The sequence below is a fragment of the Conger conger genome, chromosome 8, assembly GCF_963514075.1.
Source record: "Conger conger chromosome 8, fConCon1.1, whole genome shotgun sequence".
NCBI classification, from domain to species: Eukaryota; Metazoa; Chordata; class Actinopteri; order Anguilliformes; family Congridae; genus Conger; species Conger conger.
In genome coordinates this window covers 48,260,137-48,280,495 of record NC_083767.1, presented here as the reverse complement: position 1 = coordinate 48,280,495, position 20,359 = coordinate 48,260,137, and the positions used below count along the sequence as shown (strand labels likewise).

General features: G+C 41.5%; 1 protein-coding gene across 1 annotated transcript in view; it reads left to right on the top strand.

The window, feature by feature from the left end:
- Positions 1 to 11,690: 11,690 nt before the first annotated feature.
- Positions 11,691 to 20,359, top strand: part of pde3a (phosphodiesterase 3A, cGMP-inhibited) — a 100,038-nt gene continuing 91,369 nt past the window's right edge. Inside the window, exon 1 of the mRNA XM_061250682.1 lies at positions 11,691 to 12,632. Within this exon, the coding sequence (XP_061106666.1) occupies positions 11,691 to 12,632 (942 nt within the window). The remainder of the gene's footprint in view (positions 12,633 to 20,359) is intronic.

Sequence of the window (20,359 nt, the reverse complement as noted above, 5' to 3'; positions counted from 1 at the left end):
CCTCTTTGTTCGTGTTAGCCACATGCCCCTGGTCAAACACAGGACTGCTCTTCTTGTCTCTTATTGTAAAAACATACTGAACATACTGAGCATGTTCTGTTAAGTTATGTTAGCAATGGCTACAACATAGCAATGCTGTCATATAGTGAATTAGGTTGGGCTTGGTTATGGCTACAGTCTGATGGGCCATATTGTTGTGAAACATTAAAATGTTTGGTACCAGCTGTGGACAATTTTTGTTCTTTTTTCTATTCTCTGTACACTGTTTTACTTTTTTGTCTTACTGTTGTAAATCATCATCGGTGATTATTACTTTGTTAATGTGTTCTGTTACCACTCCATAATTTATGCTTTGGCATAGAGAACAAGAGAAAAGAAGAGAAAAAAACAATCTGCTAAGTGCTGTCCTCTCTCAATCTGCCCTGCAGTGAATTTCCTTTCGTACAGTTGGCTGAGCTGAGCGTGGAATCTGCCATGCCGTCTGCATCAATGCGTGGCCTGACAAATCCCTCTCACACTGGTCAATATCCTGCCCTGAACCGACCACACTATGGCCCAATCGTGCTACACTACCCTGCCAAAACAGCCACTCACAGCTTGACATGGTTTGACCAGCTCAAGCTATGTTTTGAAACTTTACTAGCACTAGCTGATTGACCAGCTCATAACCAAGTAGACCAGCTTTATGACCAGCTTGGCCATGCTGATTGACCAGCTCTTACCCAGCTAGACCAGCCCATGACCAGCTGGGCCAGCTCAATTTTCAAGCTGATCAAACTGGCATAGCTGGATTTCACACCAATGCAATGCTCTGGCCAAAATCCAACACACTCTTTCACTGAGGGGCAAGCCTCTCGGACCCTCAGATGGCCACAGGAATGGAAGAAACATTAAGAATTGGCACCCATAATCTCCAGGGGAAATATGGAGATCTTCTTCTACTTATTATTGAATGAAAGTCTGTTGGTTTCCTCATGGTCGTGACATTTAAAGCAAGATAACTTGAGAAGTGCTACAACACAAAAGGACCATTTCATCGTCATGGTATACTGTAATTAACTTGCGACAACACTGGGCAGAACAGGCATTGTGCTGCGCTAACGTTTTACTGGCTCTAGTGCATAAATCCCATTCCTTCACGTTGATTCAACAGGATGTTTAACTTGTGTGAGCTGAGAGTGGAGCTGCTGCCAGAAAGAATATTGAAAATCTATGAGCAAGACTCACACGTGGATATAAAAAAATTAATCATCTGTCTCACAACCGCATAACAGGCTAGATCTCAATGTCACAGAATGCTGTTTATTTCAGTCCTGAATCTCCATATTCACTCAAAATGATATTTATCTGGTGTGTGTGTCTGCCCCACTGAAAAACAACTCAAGTTTGGGTTTGTAACAGCTGGTAGCTGGTTGACCAGTTCAGGCCAGCTCCCAGCTCAACATGGTTTAGCTGGTTGACCAGTTCAGACCAGCTCCCAGCTTGACATGGTTTGACTAGCTCAAGCAATGTTTTGAAACAGACACAGACAAGCTACAAGCACTAGTTAGTTGACCATCTCATACCCAGCTAGACCAGCTTCATGATCAGCTTGGCATGCTGCTTGACCAGTTACATTTTCAAGCTAGTCAAGCTGGCATAGCTGGATTTTGCAGCAGGGTGTGCATGGGTTTTCAGTTCCTGTTTGCTAATTCCTGAATAATATTGGCACACAGTTCATCAATTTTCTTGGAAATTTTGCACAGCTTGGGCACCATATCCACTTGGTCCTGTGCATTGACAAAGTACAGACAAGGCTAACCTGTCATGTTCTCATGCCATTTTCATAATTTTGAGGCAGTATTGAAAGAACATCACTGTGTGTGTTGGCTTGAGAGTCATCAAAAGCTTGCTCCCACCCCCCCCCCCCCCCCCAAACATTGAAACATGTGACATCACCCTGCTAAGCCTGCCGTGTTGGGAGGTTAATTTAATTTGCCAGCACCAGTCCTAACAGATGCCAACCCATTTCCAGTATGATGTCCACAGCCATTATATTCATATCTTTTTGAATAGGATCACAGAACTCCAGCTGCTATCCAATAGTCTCTAATTATGATGGACATTATTACAGCTGATAGATTAAAGCTATGTTGATTACTGAATCATGCTTCATTGCGCATGGACCATATGCAAACATCAAATTTGTTACATCTCAAATAATCATGCCAGTGTCATATCCAGAACTCAGGTTTGGTGTCTTAATTTTGCATGTCTCTTATATACAGTACACCAGACAAGCATGTGGAGAAAGGTAAGATATCACAAGGGAAATAGTTACTGTAAAACGCATGTGCCTATTATTTACAAAGGACTTGTGTATAACCTAACTACAAAAGATGTACTGCCATTACACAACAGTACAATCACTGGGCAGAAGCTCTTATACACTACATACCGTAGTGGAGGCATACAGTAGTGGAGTGTACTACTGTATGTCTCCAGGACTGTATGTTATTGTATGTTACGTTACTGTATTCAGTGCTACTCTCAGGAATACAGTAACGTGCTTTCTGTTCCCTGAAGTAGAACATCAACAGCTGTGGGGCAGCCGGTAGCCAAGTAGGCTAGGGTACATGAACGCCCCAGAAGGTTGGTGGTTCAAGCGGTGTAGCTGCGATAAGATCCACAGAGCTGTTGGGCCCTTGCCCCGCATTGCTCCAGGGGGGTTTGTCCCCTGCTTAGTCCAATAAACTGGAAGTTGCTTGGGATAAAAGCATCAGCGAAATAACACATTATTTATTTTATAACTGACTGTAATTAGGTTGAGTACACAGGAATATTGCATGCACATGTGATGTAAATGGCTTAGGTTCAGAAGACCTTTGGTTAAGAACCTACATTTTTTCCAGGCGTTTTCCAACTGCAAGTCTGGCCTAATCCTTCCTGGATGTTGTGGATCGCACCTCTGTGAATCGTTTAATCAGCTCGACAAACATAAAACTGGAACCCAGCGCGCTTTGCTTCGTGTTTTTTTTTTTGCTTTTTTTTCTGCTAAATTGAAGACGGCGGCCCCCGCTTTCTTTCTCCTCCCTTTGAAAAGGCGCGGCGTGCGCCTTCAAATGTGGGCCTCGTGTACCCCAGAACTGAATGGGCCCTAGGACCAGTATCGGCGTTGCACCTTTAACGACATTCCTCGTGTTTATAAAAACATGTAAAGTGACGTGCAGAGGCTGAAAGTGAACAGTCAGCTCTCTTGGCTCCCCTCCCGCTCTCCAAGTGCCATATGAAAGCGTACTTTTGTGTAGCAGCACTGCTCGCTTATGAGCTGGACGCTGTCTGTTTTTCCTGGCACCGCTTAAACAAATACAGACCAATTACACTGCACTGCCCGCCGTGTCAAAATATGATATACAGTTTTATTTTGCATTCTTTGAGAAGCAGGAGGAAACAAATGTGCATTCTCAAAACAAGAAAAGCAGAATCATATAGCTCCATCTGTGCAGATCTCATTATAGCTGCAGTAGTCTACCAGGCAGTGCAGATTTAAGCGTTTGACAAATGAGCATCATTCATACAGTGCAATGTCACTCATACAGCGTCGTTCAGATCCACTCTGCTACAACTGCAAAGCGAAATACTGTACATGTACTCCTTTTTGCCCTCCAGCTATCTAGTAGTCTGATCTTAAAAGATAAACTGCTGCCATGCTTTCATTTTGAACTTCAACAAGTACATCTTGTTACAGCCAAAGATAAGATCAAATAATTATACTAAAGTAACTGTATAGAAATGAAGGGTGCTCACATTTAGAATAGCTACCAGCATTTGTGCTGATTTTAAGCCAGACCATTCTCGACTTGGTTTATTTTCTCTGCCTTGTTTGCCTGTACCTTGCACCAGTCTTTGTTCTGAAGTGGCTTTCTCAAATGTGCTGTGTCTCTCAGCACACGTGGCACATCTGCTACACCCATGAATGAAATGCTTATTGATTTGAAGGTCATGCCAACAGAAGGATATTATGATTACACTTGAAAAACAAAAAAGTTAAGTTTTCAGATTGGCTCATTCATTTTCAGATTGGCTCATTCATGTTCTAGATCAATACAGTAGATCATTCAGTGGATCATTCCCATTTTTAAAATAGAGAGTGAGAGTTAAAGGAGAGTAGTGCCAAAACTTGCACCAGTATTTTGACAGTAGTGGACGTAAGACCAATTTCTCCCTTTCAGTCTGTGCCATGAAATATCCATGCCATCATTTCCCCTCTCCATATATTTGCATTCAGAATGACATATTTGCAGTACAGTGAAAGTTTAAAAAGCTTTGGGAATGTGGCTTCCCAATGCCTTAATAACTGCAGTTGTATAAACTGAACTTAATAAATGTTTAAAACATGTTTTGATGTCAGGCCATAGAACAGTAAGAACTGCAAATTTGGCAGATTTCTTCCAAATATTCACAGTGCATGCTCAGAACAGAAAGTAGGGCATTTATTGTTTGTCATGTAGGTGATGCTACTTAAATGCACCCTGCCTCTATATTCATTACAGTTTCTGCAGGCCATATCTGACCTGGTAGGCATTTAATGAGAGAAACGCAAATTACTCATTTCTGACCCTTAATTAAACAATGTTATGATTGGGAATTACTATCATTTAGAGGAGCTAAAAATTGCCATTTTGTGTTTTGAAAACCTGGGATGTTTTAAACCAAAAGGCCAGCATTGTTTCCAAGGTCTGTGATCTTCCCAGAAACTGAGTGCAAGTTGTCCAGTCGAGGAAAAAAAAATCAATATTATTTATATCATGTATTTATTGTGATGTTCTTTTTTTGGATACATCTGGACACATTTTGAGTCCAATTAGATAAAGAGAGCTGCTACGTGCACCACAGCAGGTTTGAGGGTTTCTGTTTTGGTTTCTACTTGGGATTTAACTGTTGAATAAACTAATTAAACTCAATGTGTGTTGAATACTGTTGCTCAATTACTATAGTCTGGGGGGAATGTTACCTCACTATATTATGTCACTATATTACATCAGTGGAAAGTAGGCATGAGGCCGTGCCATACCATCATGTAGGCCTGAAAACCTCCTACAAAATGTTATATGTTTTACGTGTTCCAGACGTAAGAAGTCTCAGGAGGAACCCAGGCCTAGATCCTCCGTTGGCCAACCCAGTGTAATAGCTAAGATAGAATGATAACAGAAATGTAATGAGAGATTTAACAGACCAAACAGCAAAGTGGGTTGGACAGGTTACGGTCAGAGGTATTAGGTAGGACTGCGGTTTAAAGAGCAAGATGCGACAGTAAGCTAAAGTTCAGACCATTGGGGAGTTTTTTCATGCCACCGTTTGAGTATTTTACTTTCCACTGAGTTTTTTTTTTGCATGTTTGTTTGTTTGTTTTTACCACAATTGCTAACTTTTTATGGGTTCAGGACTGGGTTTTTTTGGCCCAATTTTATTTTCTGTTTCCTCTGTAAAGCATCTTTCTAACAATGTCTCTGTAAATAAGTGCTATGCAAATAAAGTTGAGTCCTACATAATATAAAGGCTGTTATTGGCCTGATACTGTATGTGACAATAATGAGACAGACTATAGAGGTGTGGTGCCAAGGAAATAACTTGGCCCTAAACGTCAATAAGACTAAATAACTTATTACTGACTTTAGGAAAAGCAGCAAAGGCCACACTCGATTTGGCAACAGTAGAGACAATTTAAGTTTTTTGGACATCCAGATCGCTGGACCTAACCTGGACCTAACCTGGACCTATAGCACAAGCTCCATCATGGAGGAAGTTTAGTCTGAAACAATCCATTCTTTTACTGCTGCACTATTGAATGTATTGTGACAGGTTACATTACAGTATAGTACAGCCATTAAATAATTGATGACTGCAAAACTATATTTACTCCTTCATATTTGGTAGCTGGTATTCTCCAAGTTCCTCTCAAGGAAAGGATGGAATGAACTGGGTGGGTTTCCCTGAGTGGGTATCATTCATCAGAATTTTCAATGAAAGCAGTAGCACTAGAACATATTTCAATGCAATGCTATATGTGCACAGGGGTGTCCCCCAATTAAGGAAACAGGGGAACTCAAAAACAGTCACTGAAATACTTAGTGAATACTGAATAAAATATACATATGAATGGAAATGTATAGATTAACAATTCAATGCAAATAGTTGAGATGAGAGGAATGGGTTACACTTGTCCCTGTGTTTAATTTGCACTTCGCTGTATGACGCTCGGGATAAGAGTGTCTGAAAAACGCCTGTAATTTAATGTAATGTAATGTAATGAATTACAAAATTCAGAATTACTAAGATGAAAATGAATACACATATGGCTGATACAAACCAAGGTTACATACAGTATACGTTGTATGTACATAGGATTGTTAATGCTACTCAGAAGCTCACCGCTGCAGGTCTTCCCAGGGCCGCTGTCATGGGGGGACAACTCAGAATGTTGTCCTGGGCCCCGGGCCTATGGCACGGGGCCCAGGGAGGGTCCCCCTATCTGGCTAAATTGTGTGGCAATTTCTTTGGGACGGGGGGTGAAATGCAAAGGTTTGTCCCGGGCCCCGAGAATCCTGACGACGGCCCTGGGTCTTCCATTTTGAGGCCATTTACACCAACCAGGCCTTAGCAGAGGCCTTAGCATTATAAAGGGTCTCTCCCACCCTGCAAACAAACTGTTCACTCCTGACATTAGGCAGACGGTACTACAGCACACAATACAGCACCTCAAGATTTAAAAACAGCTTCTTCCCTCAGGCCATTCAGATTCTCAATAACATCTAATGTGATCTGAGACTAGCATTCTGCCCACACTATAGCACTTTAGGACTTTTTCCACTGCCACTGACTGGAATGTGTTTGCACTTAATTTAAATTGAGTTGTTTGTCTTTCTTTAGTGATCTTTAGTGTTGTCGTTGGTTGTGCTGGTGAAAGGGAGCTTGAGAGTTAGCATTTCATTGTTTTTTAACCGTTTCTGTTTTTAAACATTATGACAAATAAACTTGACCACAACTGAACTGAAAAATATAATATCAAACTTGTTTTCCCCCCTTCTTCCAGTCAGATGCAATTTTAAACTCGTATGGAAACATGACTCAGCAGGATTCTGGGGCTGGAATATAACCAACGGGTTCTGAAAATTTTCACACCATCACTTGAGATTTAACCATAAAAACAGGCCCTGCAGCGTGGCAAACTGCATGCCACAGATTTCTGAGGGGCAGAAGGGGGACTTTTAATAAAACGCACTAGATTGCATTTTCCCCAACTTCAAAAATGGCTTTAGACAAGGGTTTCTTTTTTTTGGCTTTCTTGGTTTTTCAGTTATTTATTTCAACCAGCTAATCAGCATTTGATCATACCATGCTAAAAATTAACAAAAGAACATCAATGGGGATTAGACTTGCTCAACGTGACCTTAAGTTCAAAATATTACAGTTGCAAGGAAGCAATTGAATAAACCTAACTAATCAGAAACAGCCGACAAGCCAACTGTCCAATTTCCTATGGTCCCCTAAAATGGGGGGACTGTGTATAAAAGGGAAGTAATTCCTACATGGATATGGATGTAAATACCCTGAAATGAAAGGCTACAGTCTGCATTTTAACCTCATATGCATTGTTAAATTTCAAGTACCATGTGCTGGAGTACAGAGCCAAACAATTAGAAATTGTATCACTGTCCTAATACTTACAGACTGCATAGAAATGGCTGTAATTCCCTCAAATTAAAGCTGACAGTCTGCACATCAACCTCATAGTCATGTTTAATTTTAGTCCAGAGTACAGAGCCCAAAAAAAATTCCCCCTTAAGCACTTGTTCTTCACAGGTGTTTCTTGCCCAGAGGCTGTTGTGAGTTAAAGCTGTCCCAGGTGATGGACACAGAATGAGCTATTCCAGGTGTCAGATGGATCTATCAACTATAGCCAAATAGGAGGAGAGGAGTTGTGTGCATTCCACAGCGCTGCAATTAAAATTCTCTTCGGCTAGTTTTCTGGCAACTATTCTGAGAGGGCATCTGTGTGCATGCTGGTATTTGTTAAAATCAATTGTTCTGGCTTAATGTTCTAAATGGCTCTATTATCCAATGCTTGTTTGCTCCTGTGTCAGTAAAAACATTTTGATACATGTGCAGCCTGTAGCAGTAGCTTATGCCTTGATGAAATCTGTCAGATCAATATAAGTGATCGGTTAATGACATAATTAAGAGCGGAAGGAAGTCCCCCGTCATCTGCACCAGTCACTTTATGATCCTCTGTGGTTCAGAGCGTTCTCCCCCACTTTCGACATTTCAGCATCACCCCGTTATTGTCCATGAGGCTCTGACAGTAAGAACAGGCTTTTGGAAATGTGTATACGAGGTGTTTATTTTACACGGGGTTGGCTTGTGTGTCAGGGAGGCCACGGCAGGGTGCAGGCCCTGTGACCGTTTTACTGTACATGAGATTTTAATAAGATACTGTTAGATCTCCTTAAGCCCTCTCAGAGCTCTTGTAAACACGGCCATTCCAGAAGGCTGATGAATTGCTTCTGAACTGACTGGCAGTTGCTTCAACGGCTTTGGTGTTGACTCCTTCAACCCCAGTCGTTTTTGTGTCACTTTTAAACAGAAATGAAAGACATTTCACAACGGAGAACGAGAATGGAGACTTTGATGTAAGGAGAGAAATGGAGAAGTGCATGACAGAGATGGATTTTCTCATGGGTACTGATATAGATTTTGTGGAGGAAATTCATGCTGAAATATGTTTCGTTTAAATTTGAACTGCGGAGGATTTCCTGGAAAACAAAGCCAAGACATGGGGGCAAAGGTTGAAGCAAGCTATCGTCTTCCACTTCTTCAGCCCACACAGGATTATGCTTGCACTGATGGTTTCTTGGTGATAATTGAATTCTGTCACTGATTGAATAATATGCCTGATCCCCCTGTGGAGTGATGTGGACTTGTGCACTCAGTGTTGAGGTTCATCTATATTAAAAACAAGCATGTGTTGGGCTCTTTCCCGAGTCAGTCATCTTGGGATTGCTCTGCTTGGACGGGGAATATTTTCCAATAGAATGAAAACTTCCTCAGAGACATTTCATCTCACCAACAAAAACAGAGTAGCCCTAGGTCAAGACTGCTTCAAAATGAGATTCCGGATGCAAGAGTACTGAGGGTTAGCCGGGATTGTTTCTTTGCCCAGGCAAAGTGTTCCTCTTGGCCTATGGAAATGGACAAAGCCAGAAGCAGACTGAGTTGCTCAGGTAGGCCTGTGCTGCTCACCCATCTCAGGACTCCTTACTTGAAGAGGCAATTCTGTTCTTCTCTAGGGAGGAGAATGTTATTTTAGTCTCCAGGCAGTGCATTTGTCTTTCTTCCTCTTAGTCTTACTTTCTCTCCCTCTCTCTAACGACCCCAGAGCCTCTTTCTATGAATGGATACATCACTGTTCCCGGCACTGTCACAGAGGGACCAACAACACTTTGGGGTTGAAAAATCAGATGAATCAAACATTCTAATCAGAACGGTTTATCGAGAATGCATATGTTCTATTTTTAATTATAACCCTTCAATACATGGGAAATTACAAGAGATTTGGTTACGTGAGACATCCGATTCAGAAAGTTCAATTCGATGTGTTGTTTTACAGTGCCCTAGTGTATTCCAAAGTGCAAACTAACCTGTACTGTGAAGAAGCAATGAGCCTTTCAGCAAAAGCTGAGCAGCAGGTGGGTGAGGACAGGGGCGAGTCAGAAACTCCATCCTTACAACTCTGTTCCTGTGCCCTATGGACACTACTGTTCCTTGTCCTGTGCAGTCCTCTGACAAGTCTATCTTACTGAGAGAGAGAGAGAGAGAGAGAGAGAGAGAGAGAGAGAGAGAGAGAGAGAGAGAGAGAGAGAGAGAGAGAGAGAGAGAGAGAGAGAGAGAGAGAGAAATGCTCATCGATAAAATGCCAAGGGGCTCTCATTTAGCTCCCCTCTATAGGGTGACATAGAATTGAATCTTCAAACTTCCTTGCGGTTCCTGCGATAGCCAAAAGACATAGACTATTATTCCACAATCTACTCTCTCAGAAAGACAAGTGCACAATGCACATGAACTGCACTACAAAATTACAGAAAGCAACGGCAACTGTTGCACACGGTTAAGCGCATTGCTTACGTGATGAAAGGTTTAGCGAATAATGAAAATACTGATGATTTATAAACGCAGTGCTCTTGCAAAATATAGCTTTTTGAATATCCATTTAGAAAATTTGACAAATGTCCGTCGCACGACCTTTGTCTGAACACAGCTATTCTGCAACATCTGGATTGCAGCATTGAATTGAACCAAAGTGAAAGAACACAACGATTTTACAAGAATTTAGTGCAATATTTTGTTAACAGTAAGTTAAACATTTGAAACTTTTTGTATAAACAATACTTTACCGTTTGCATACCGGACATACGTTTCAACTGATTCATAAAAACGGAAACTTTTGCCTAAGCAACCGCCAATTGCATAACGGAATGAACCTAGTTCAAAACCACAATATGAAAAGCAAGGGAAACTATTGTGTTTAATACAGTTAGTTGGCACTCCGCGCGAACATGTTGCATCCAATGCTTCAAGTCCAACAGGTTTACCAAACGCTGCGAATGTAACTGTATTGTAGCCTATTCAACAAAAAATCGACAAATACCCCCAATTTTAGTTGTAGTTAAACACAAATGTAGGTTATTTACCTAACAAGGATGCTATCGATTGAATGCAAATTCCATAGGGTTGAGAGGAGGTTTTGTGTGCGTTGCTAAAATTGCAATTCTCAAGTATCGCCATAAACAAATAAAACCGGATCATCTGACAGCTCTGTAGCAGTTATTGGCTTCAGCGTGCTGTTGCTGCTTTGCCTAGCCCCTTTCCGTATGTATGGACTCTGCTCAGAGGGAAAAAAAGAGGCTACTATACTGTAGCGTACCCTTATGCATTGGTTGGTAGTTACAGGGAACTGAACATTTCTTATCTTCAATCACCTGAACTTAAACGCACCAGTGCAGGATTTTTAGTTTTGCTTCTCAAGCATAATGTGTAACTCGGGCTAACTCCGCTTTCAGAAGAGAGAAAGAAAATGACCGGAGTGCACGCGTTTGTGCTTGCATGCGATCGGGAATGGCGCTCGTATATTTTTCAAGAAAGAATGCTTGGATGAAAGGAGAAAACCTGAAAGGTGTGGGGAAAGAACGCGGCATAAACTGTTCAGAAACGGAGCACCGCGAAGAAGGACAGCACGAAAGAATCGCCTGGGTTGGTGATGTGAGGAAGAGCAATGGCCTTGATCAGTAACGATAGTAGCCTAATAATCGTCAGTAGTTGCTCTGTCATTCTGATGGGTGCTGTTCCGGACCTTTATTCCGTTTAGCCGGAGACAGAAGAAATGGGATGATTTTCACTGATGGTCTGTCAAAATCCAAGAATACAACGTTAGAGGTTCATGTAAAACTTAAAAAAAATTGTTTTCACTTCACTATTTTCCCATGAAAATACACGCGTTTCTTGGTGTTGGCAGTATTTTGTCAATTTAACAGTGGATTTTTATTGTAGTGGTTACTCATTCAGTATCTTATAACCCGGAGCTGCCCAATGCGTAGACTGTGATACTTTTTTTTTGTTATTGCCGCTCTGAGATATTAACCATTTGCATTTGAATGATGACGACTATAGAATCTGACAGTGATAGGGGAATATCCGGCAGCATTTTTGAAAAAAGCCCCAGGGCTCCCGATCGTAATGGTTATGTGAAAACATGTGTTACTACTCTGTCCCAGGACCAGAACTGCGGACCGTGGGTGAAACTGATGTTCACTAAAATATGGAGTTACAAAGGACTCTCGTCTGCGGTATGCGTGGGGTCGCTTTCGGTTTTACTCGCTCTGGTGGTTAAATTTGTAGACTGGGAAATCGAGCACAACCGCAGCAGTAGTAGTAGTAGCAGCAGCAGCAGCAGCAGCAACAGCAATAACAGACGACCCGGGTCTCCGATTTATTTCGCATCAGGCTGCACGGGGGAGCTATTGCTAACTTGGTGGAATCTGGTTTCTCCAGTCTTCACCCTCTTATGTGCCTTCTTCTGGGTCGGCTTGTATCTGATCCGCTGTGGAGTCCTTATTAAAACAGCCCTTTTTCTCCTAACCGCCTGCCATCTGGGCGAAGCGGCGGCACAGTCGTTCTTGTATGGGGCGGAGGATCAGTTACTCTCCTTCACTGCGACCGTGGTGGTGCTCGCGTGCCTGGCAAGCGGGGCACTCATGGTGGTGAGACTCAAGCAGGGAATCTCAGTTATCGTTTTCATCAGCATCGTCAGGACAATCTCGCTCATTTCTCTGAATAAAGTGCGGGCCAGCTGGAGACCTTACTTGGCCTACGTGGTCGGAGTACTGGGCATTCTACTGGCGAGGTATGCTGACAGGCTCCTGCCGAACCAAGGGATACACAAGGAGGGCTGTGCCTCCGTGAGTGAAGCGAAGGAAGAGATCCCGGTATTTAAAAGGCGAAGGAGGTCCAGCTCCGTAATATCTTCAGACATGGCACACAGTCACTCCAACAGCAAGTCACATCGGCGAACCTCGCTTCCATGTATTCAACGGGACCAGGTAAGTTTTTCTGTGTCTTTTCCAATTAACATGACCGACTTCATGGATTGCAGGCGCTGAATTTTAACATTTCTGTGAATGCGAATTGAGGGAAGACTTAACATCCGGCCTCAGCAAGAAAATGTGGATTTATCCAGGATTAAATTATTATGATTATTATTATGATTATGATTATGATTATTATTATTATTATTATTATTATTATTATTATTATTATTATTATTATTATTGTTTTCGTTGTTGTTGTTGTTATACTACTACTACTACTACTAATAATAATAATAATAATAATAATAATTATTATTATTATAATAATAATAATAATACATAAAGCAGTTTCAGATAAACATCAGACACGTTTGGTTTTGGATTTGGAGACCTCAGGTAGCCTATATGGGCTGCTCTTTCATTTTTTGGAATCCACTAGCCCTCGCAGCTTTACTGAGTTTATATTTCATTTATGACCTTTTTTTATTTAGCAGTTTCCTTGGAATTTTTGCTATTATTTATCATTTCCGAAAAAAAACTTGCAAATACTTGTACTGCGCTGTGGCCGCTTGAAGAAAAGTAAGCAGGCGCAAGCTTGGATAGGTTATCTGTAAGTGTCCAGCATATAACCGGGATTTTGTGTACTGATAAAGATATATTTTATCTGGCAGCGAAAGACAATATCCAAAATTCAGCTCAGATTTCAGATGGCCATCTGTAGCTGTTGATTGATACCATAGGATAAACATTAAAAAATAACATTGCGTAAGGCTCTCCGTGGTGTTGTATACTGTACCATTGCGCTTGCTTGCTCCACTGTAGACATTCGAATGAGCATTTGCGCGTAGGCTGCTATTGATTTCGGAATTATTTATGTTTGGGTAAATTGTATGTCCTACTATATACAATACTACGGTTGCACAACATTTAGATTAAAAAAAAATCCGAATTTGGAGGTCGATTGTTGGAACTGAACTTCATATCAGATATTCTCAAAACATGCATTCGGCATTGTTATTAAAAAGTGGAAAACCTACACAAATTCCACAGGAAATCTATTGTTTTCTGTTTAAATTTTTTTTTAACAAAATCACATGCAGCACATTATATTATCAGTAAATTATTGGTGGCTAATGTTTATTTAGAAACCTAAGTTATATCTAAACCAGTTCTGTGGGATTTCACACTGGAAATTAACTGAAGTTTGAAATGAAAAACTAAAATAAAAATGGGTGTACTGTGCAGTGATTTACACACCCCTTCCCTCCTCTGCATTAGTATCTGCATTCATTTGCGTGTAGTGAAATTGCCCTTTTTGGTATGTCTGACATTGAGTGTTGCTTAAGATTGCAATTAACTGTTGAACTTTGCTTGTGTTTTCAACAAGAAAACCTTGCGGCCGTAAAACATGCGGGCATACTCCAATGCTTTGTAGTTCTGCCTTGAGCATCAAGATAGCATGGAACGCATACCTGTATGCAGTCATCGGGCAGAATGATCTTTCTCACTGACTCAATGTGAAGTCCAGCGATGTAGATTTACTGCACCCCGATGTGAAATCAATCGCCACGGTGAGCCTCTCAATGAAAAACAGATTTTCTGGTGGATCAAAGACTTCATTGTGACTCGCCTGTGTGCAGAAGCTTAGGAATATGTAAGGCTGCAGTGTCTACTTAGCCATTGAAGGTATATTGTTATTGTTTTTAATGGATGCCTAGTGCTGGAGTGTAGAAATGTATTTTCAGTCAGTTGCCCCATTCCTTTATTATTTCAACAGAACAAGAACAGTTGAGCTTAAATATGTGAACGAAACAAGCTGTGTGGATTATCTGCGAAAAAGAAACACAATCTAGTCATGAGTAAAGCCCTCTATAGATAGTCTTTTGAAAGGATGTGTTGTGCTGATTAAAAAACTTGACTGGTTAGGCAATTGGTGAAACTGCACAACATAGCAATATAATGATATATTTTCTTATATTCTAATGCAGTTTTACTGCTAATATAAGAGAGCTGCAAGCTACTATTTGTTTTTAATTGATTGCTGCAGAACGTAACTGTTCATGCAGGAATATCATGAAAGCATCTAAAGGAGTGAGATTTGTGCCAAAACCATATATTTGGCTACCATATATTTCATGTGAAAGAGTTGATGCACTTTGACTGCACTTGGTTAAAAGTCCACGGTCTTATTAGATTTTCTAGATTACTTTGAAAACTCATACTCATATCTGGAAAGTGCTGTGTGATGCAAACATAATAACAATTAAAAAGCATGAAACACATTTGTATGTTGTTTCTTTATATTGATAAATTCCTGAAATACATTATTTTCATATATATTTCATGATAATATTTCTTAATATATGCTATGCTTATTGTCATGTTCACTATGACATAAAATGTTTTGCTCACTATTTATATTTATATTTCTCACACACATCATAGAATTTGTGCAATTACTGCAGCAGCACTGCATATATTTACATAATATTTCAAGTTAAATATATAATTTTTTTGCATGAAATGCTGAATCCAAATATTACTATTACTTTGTTGTAATATAAAACCCAATTCATACTAATATAACATTTAAATATTCAGGTCACAGTGTAGGCATGTGTCTCTGTTCATATCTAAATGCTATGCATTTAAACTATGTATGTTTTAAGCTTCAGTAAATAAATATTCTCAGATGAGATATACTAATTAATAGGATTAATATGTACACACATACATATACACATAGAGAACATACTATTCTTTATATCTTTTTCAGAAATCATGACTGTTTATATGAAGTCAGTTAGCGAGATCATTTTCGATTCAAGTTTCTCCACAACTTAGTAGCACTCACAGCAACAGCAACAAAAAGCACACACAAGCATCTCTCAGATTTGGGCTGTTTCACTGCAACAAGAGCCCTCTAGTGACAGACAGACAAAACTACAGAAAAACAGAATGAAAGCGCCAACCATTCATAAATCCTTTCGGCGAAAGAGGTGCAGTGCTTTAATATTGAACCCATCATGTTGTTTGTAAAATGCCTTTGAAACAAACAAAAGCCTAGCAGCAGCTAATAGACTTAACGTTGCCCTGTAGGAGTGATGTACCTTGACCATGAAATGTGGGCTCTGTGTTATTTTGTGTACTGTAAACACAAGAGGTGGGTCTAGGGTGTTGTTGCTAAATGACCTTTGCGTGTCTCTTGGGCCGCAGCCTTTGTCTGTGTCGTCTGCAAGTGGAAGCGAAACAGAGCGTCACATTTGGCACTCATTTTTTGCTCGTTCTCACCTCCCTAATCAGCTGCACTTGCTTACTAATGAAGTATCAGAAAATAACTTTAAGTGCTAAGATTTGTTAGTGTAAGATAAACCGGGGGGAATAGGAATTCACCCTGTTAGGCATGTTTGCTGAATTCCTGACAGTGTTGCCTTGTGTTTTCATTCATGAAATGGGGCAGACTGCTGACAGGCCATGGTCTACCCTGCAACATATTTTTGTCACAAACGAGGGCTTATAATTCCTTATATCAGTGTGAAACTATTTGCCAAATTTCACCTTGTTTTTAGTTTGAAGAGGGACCTAAAAATGGCAGCGGTTTCTCATTTTATCCTATAATTGGAGATGACAGACCATGAGATGTTTGACTTGAGTGATTAAATTAGCTAATGTCTAGCTACAGAGCAATTTTGTTCTGGAGTATTCCGGAATGAGACGAGTGTTCTGGGCCATTCCAGAGTGTCACTGAAGTGCTTTCTGGCATTAGATTGGTGCTCTGGAGAGTTCCAGAGTTCCCTTATCAGCAGAGGTATGGGTGTGCAGAGGATAAAAGAGTGAGAGGTGTATGGGGTGGGATTCTCACTCACAGCTTGTGGGTGAATGCAATAATTCAATCAATGCAATAATCTCTTATTCGGTTTTTCTCCATCACAATCATGGGTGCTTACACCAGGTTTTGTGTATTTACGGTTACTAATGTTAGTACTTCGAAGATAAACAAGTTTTTTCCAAAATTTTACCAAAATATAAAATGATATTTACATAAAGTGGTACAATTGTCTCAGTCAGTGTCATGAGATCAAGGCACGGGACCAGCAGAAATGGCTGTGGGCATGGACTGATGGTCTTGCTGTGTTTTCACTTCAGTAATATGCAGCATGTAATTTTGTTGTTCAAATACTGATCATTTCCCTCTCAGAAAGACAATTAAAATGAATGAGCTTGTTCATTGTTCTTGCTCTGCATGACGTACTAGAGCATTCCTGTATCATATGGGCTTCATTCAGTCAAATGCCTGTCAGTCTGTTATTCGTGTGTGTTCTTCGGCCTCTTCCTCAAGATGAAGCGTGTTACCCAAGGCACTTCGATTTATACTTTGCGCACAAAAAGAGTTTAAGTTTATAGGCGAAGAGAGCACGGTCTGAAGCTTTTTGTTTGCGTGCGAACGTGTGTAAAAAACTGTGATGTTTCAAAAGCGAATGCGTCTTTACTCCATTGCCTGCTTTTAAACATCATGTTTCTCTGGGAGCTAGAGGCATTTTCCTGAAGAGAAGTCGAGATTTTTAAAAGCCCATATTTTTCCGTTTTAAAACTGCGGTCTGCCTGCCAGCGCTAGACAGCGCTCTGAGTTGCAGTGTCCCCCAGATATCAGCATATTGAGAGAAAGTCATTATTAGTTTATATAATGCCAGCAAACGTGGCTCCTCCTTGACTGGGGTGTTCATTGAGTTTATGCGAAAAGACAGGCTAATCTTTTGTGCTCTAGTTAGACTGATTGAACTCTGGGGGGGAAGTCTGAAGTTTTTGGATTGCCATTTGCAGCTTGTAAACGTATCTGCTGGAAGAGATGGAGTTTCATAAGTTCTGTTCCAAATGTCAACACTGTCACACATTTTCCCTTAATAAAGGGCCAGGCCTTGAGTGAAATTAAATCTCTTATGGGCTGTGGACCACAACCAGTGTTATTTCTTTAATAAGATGATTTTTTAAAAGAAAGAAAATACATGAGTAGTCATTTTAACAGTTTTTTTTGTGTTTTCCTTAAATGTTTTCCTAATGAATGAATATCTCATCACTAGAAGAAGTTTCTGTTTGGTTTTGCTATATCTCAATGAGACTCTCACGCACTAGCCTATTCAACAACAGAAAAAAATATTATCTGTGCGTTATGTGAAATCCACAAAGATTGCAAAAATTATCATGAATAATTTTTCATTTTTAAATGAGAGTTGATTGAAATTACTTCAGGTGCGGGTCAGAGAAGCTGATTTGTTGAGAGAGATGTCTGTCACAGACACTAAATGTATAGTTGGGCGGTGCCAGCCACGGCAGCTGTGTGGAGGTTTGTGGAGTCGCTGATGTGACTGTATCTTAATTTAACTGACAGATTCTGTCACAGTACCCCCTTTCACCCTGCAGACCTCAGGGAAGGGGCTGCTGGCTGTCTGCACTGACACAAACCCAAATATTATCCTAGCTCACCAAGGAAATTCCTTCTTAATTTGGATGATAATGGGAATTTAAAACTGTAGGAATGACTTCCTGTTGAATTTGATCCAAATAAAATTATTGGTTTAATGGGAAAAAAACATTGTTTTGAGTGGCTTATGGTGGTTATTATCGTAAAGGCAAAACATGGGGAGATATTAATTGAGGAGTATGCTCAGATGCCGTCACATTTAGGTGGAAAACCAGATGGAACATGAGTTTTGGGAAGACCCTTTCTTGGCCATTTGGGACATATTCACTCAGACCTTTGCTGCCTCTGGAACGGTACCAGCCCAAACGGTGTTGATTTGGGAATTTCTGACTGGGCCACATAAGTCCAATGTTTTTCCTCTTCTTTCCAGCCTAGTGTTGCTTTAGAAAAGTAGGTCATTGGAGGTTTTGTTTATTGGCCAGGGAAAACAACTAGCATATGCTTGCGCCTTCCTCCTCCCCCCAAAAACAAAAATTCTGGTAGCGGATTTCTGTGTTTTAAGTGCAGCGTAGAGCACCGGAGCGTGCCGTTCTGCTGGACTCCAAACCCAGTGGGCCGCCACAAGGACTGCCACATGAGAGGAGCGATCTCACAGCCAGAACTCAAACCGACCGGCCCGCGCTCCGCTCTGCCACAGAACCGGGCTGATGCAAGGTAACGCTGGGTCAGCCAAACCCAGGGCTCGGCTGTCACTCTGCGCCCAGGCGGCCTGAGGTGTTGGGTCGGCCCCGGGGCGTCCGGGGTCTCTCCCCGCTTCCCGGTCCCATCGTCACCGGCGGAACCACAGTCGCACCCAGAAGCCGCACTGGGGCCCGGCACAAAAGGGTCCTCCCAGAGCGGGGTTTGTCTGAGCAGAGCGGCGCACAGGATGGGGTAGTCTGGGTATTTCACGCTGTGGGAAGCGATGGCTTCCATACTGAAGGCTGCAGTGGGAGCTATGGGTGTGTTGTGGGTGGGGAGGGGGGGGGGGGGGTAGAAGGGGAGGGGGTTTTGAGAGGAATCCTGCTTTATGCCACCTCGAGGCCATCTACTGTATATACAGTGAGGTCCATAAGTATTTGGACAGTGACAGAAGTTTACTGCAGCTGTAATTCACTCAATACAATATGGATGTACAGTACAGTGCAGTCCGTATTTCGACAGTGGCACATTTTTGCTTGTTTTCGCTCTGTACTCCAGCAATCAGATAGTTGGAACAAAACACTATGTCGTTAAAGTGCTGAACTTCTGCTCTAATTTGATGGATTTTGCATCCGTATGGAGTGAATTGTGCAGGAATTACAGCCCTTAAAAATAGTGTAAATAGTCTTCATTGAGTCATTTGTAAAACGTGTAACTAACAAATACTTATGGACCTCGCTGTATGTGGTGCAGAATCATGTGCAGCGTCACCAGAGCCGTAGCCCGCAGGAGCAGCCTGGTCCTGCTCACAGGGCGCTCTGTGTTGGCCAGCTGCGGCCTGATAAAGATCTGATGGCGATAAACAGAATCAGCAGCGGAGATTTAGCGTGCCGAGATGTGGGGGCAGAGACCGTTCCGCTCACACCGGGATCCTCTGTGCGCTAACCAGCCTCAGAGATCCCCAATCACGCCACGGCAGGGCTGACCTCAGCACCGCTATTTCACACGCACACACGGACACACACACACACGGACACAGACACGCACCCTCACACGCACTCACATGCACACGCACGCACACACACACACACAAATGCACAGATGCATGCACACACACCCATACACATGGACACAGACACGCACACACATGCACACACACACGCATGCACACAGGCACACACACATGCACACACACATACACACAAACGCACACACAAACGCACGCACAGAGCCTTACACATGCATGCTTTCACACACAGTCACTCAAATGAAAGACACTCAAATGAGCATGAATTTTTTCTGTTGCTATCTCAGTGTTAGGACATGTACAGAGATCCTCATATGCATACTGTCACAGATGTACACATGCTCATATACACACACATCCTTCACACTAAAACACAGTACAAGTTCAGATTTGGACAAACCATAAACATTGCAAAATATGTGCCATGTCAAAACATAATTGACAGATCCTCATAATTTTCAGTTGGTTTCACCCTTACTTTGGTAATTATGTCTTGCAGGTTTCAGTCTCCCCATAGACAGATAATAATATTTTTGGTCGAGGAGGCTAACAGAGCGTACCAAGAATTTAGGCATGAGGAAAAACCTCAATCTCCCATTGACGTAAAATAAC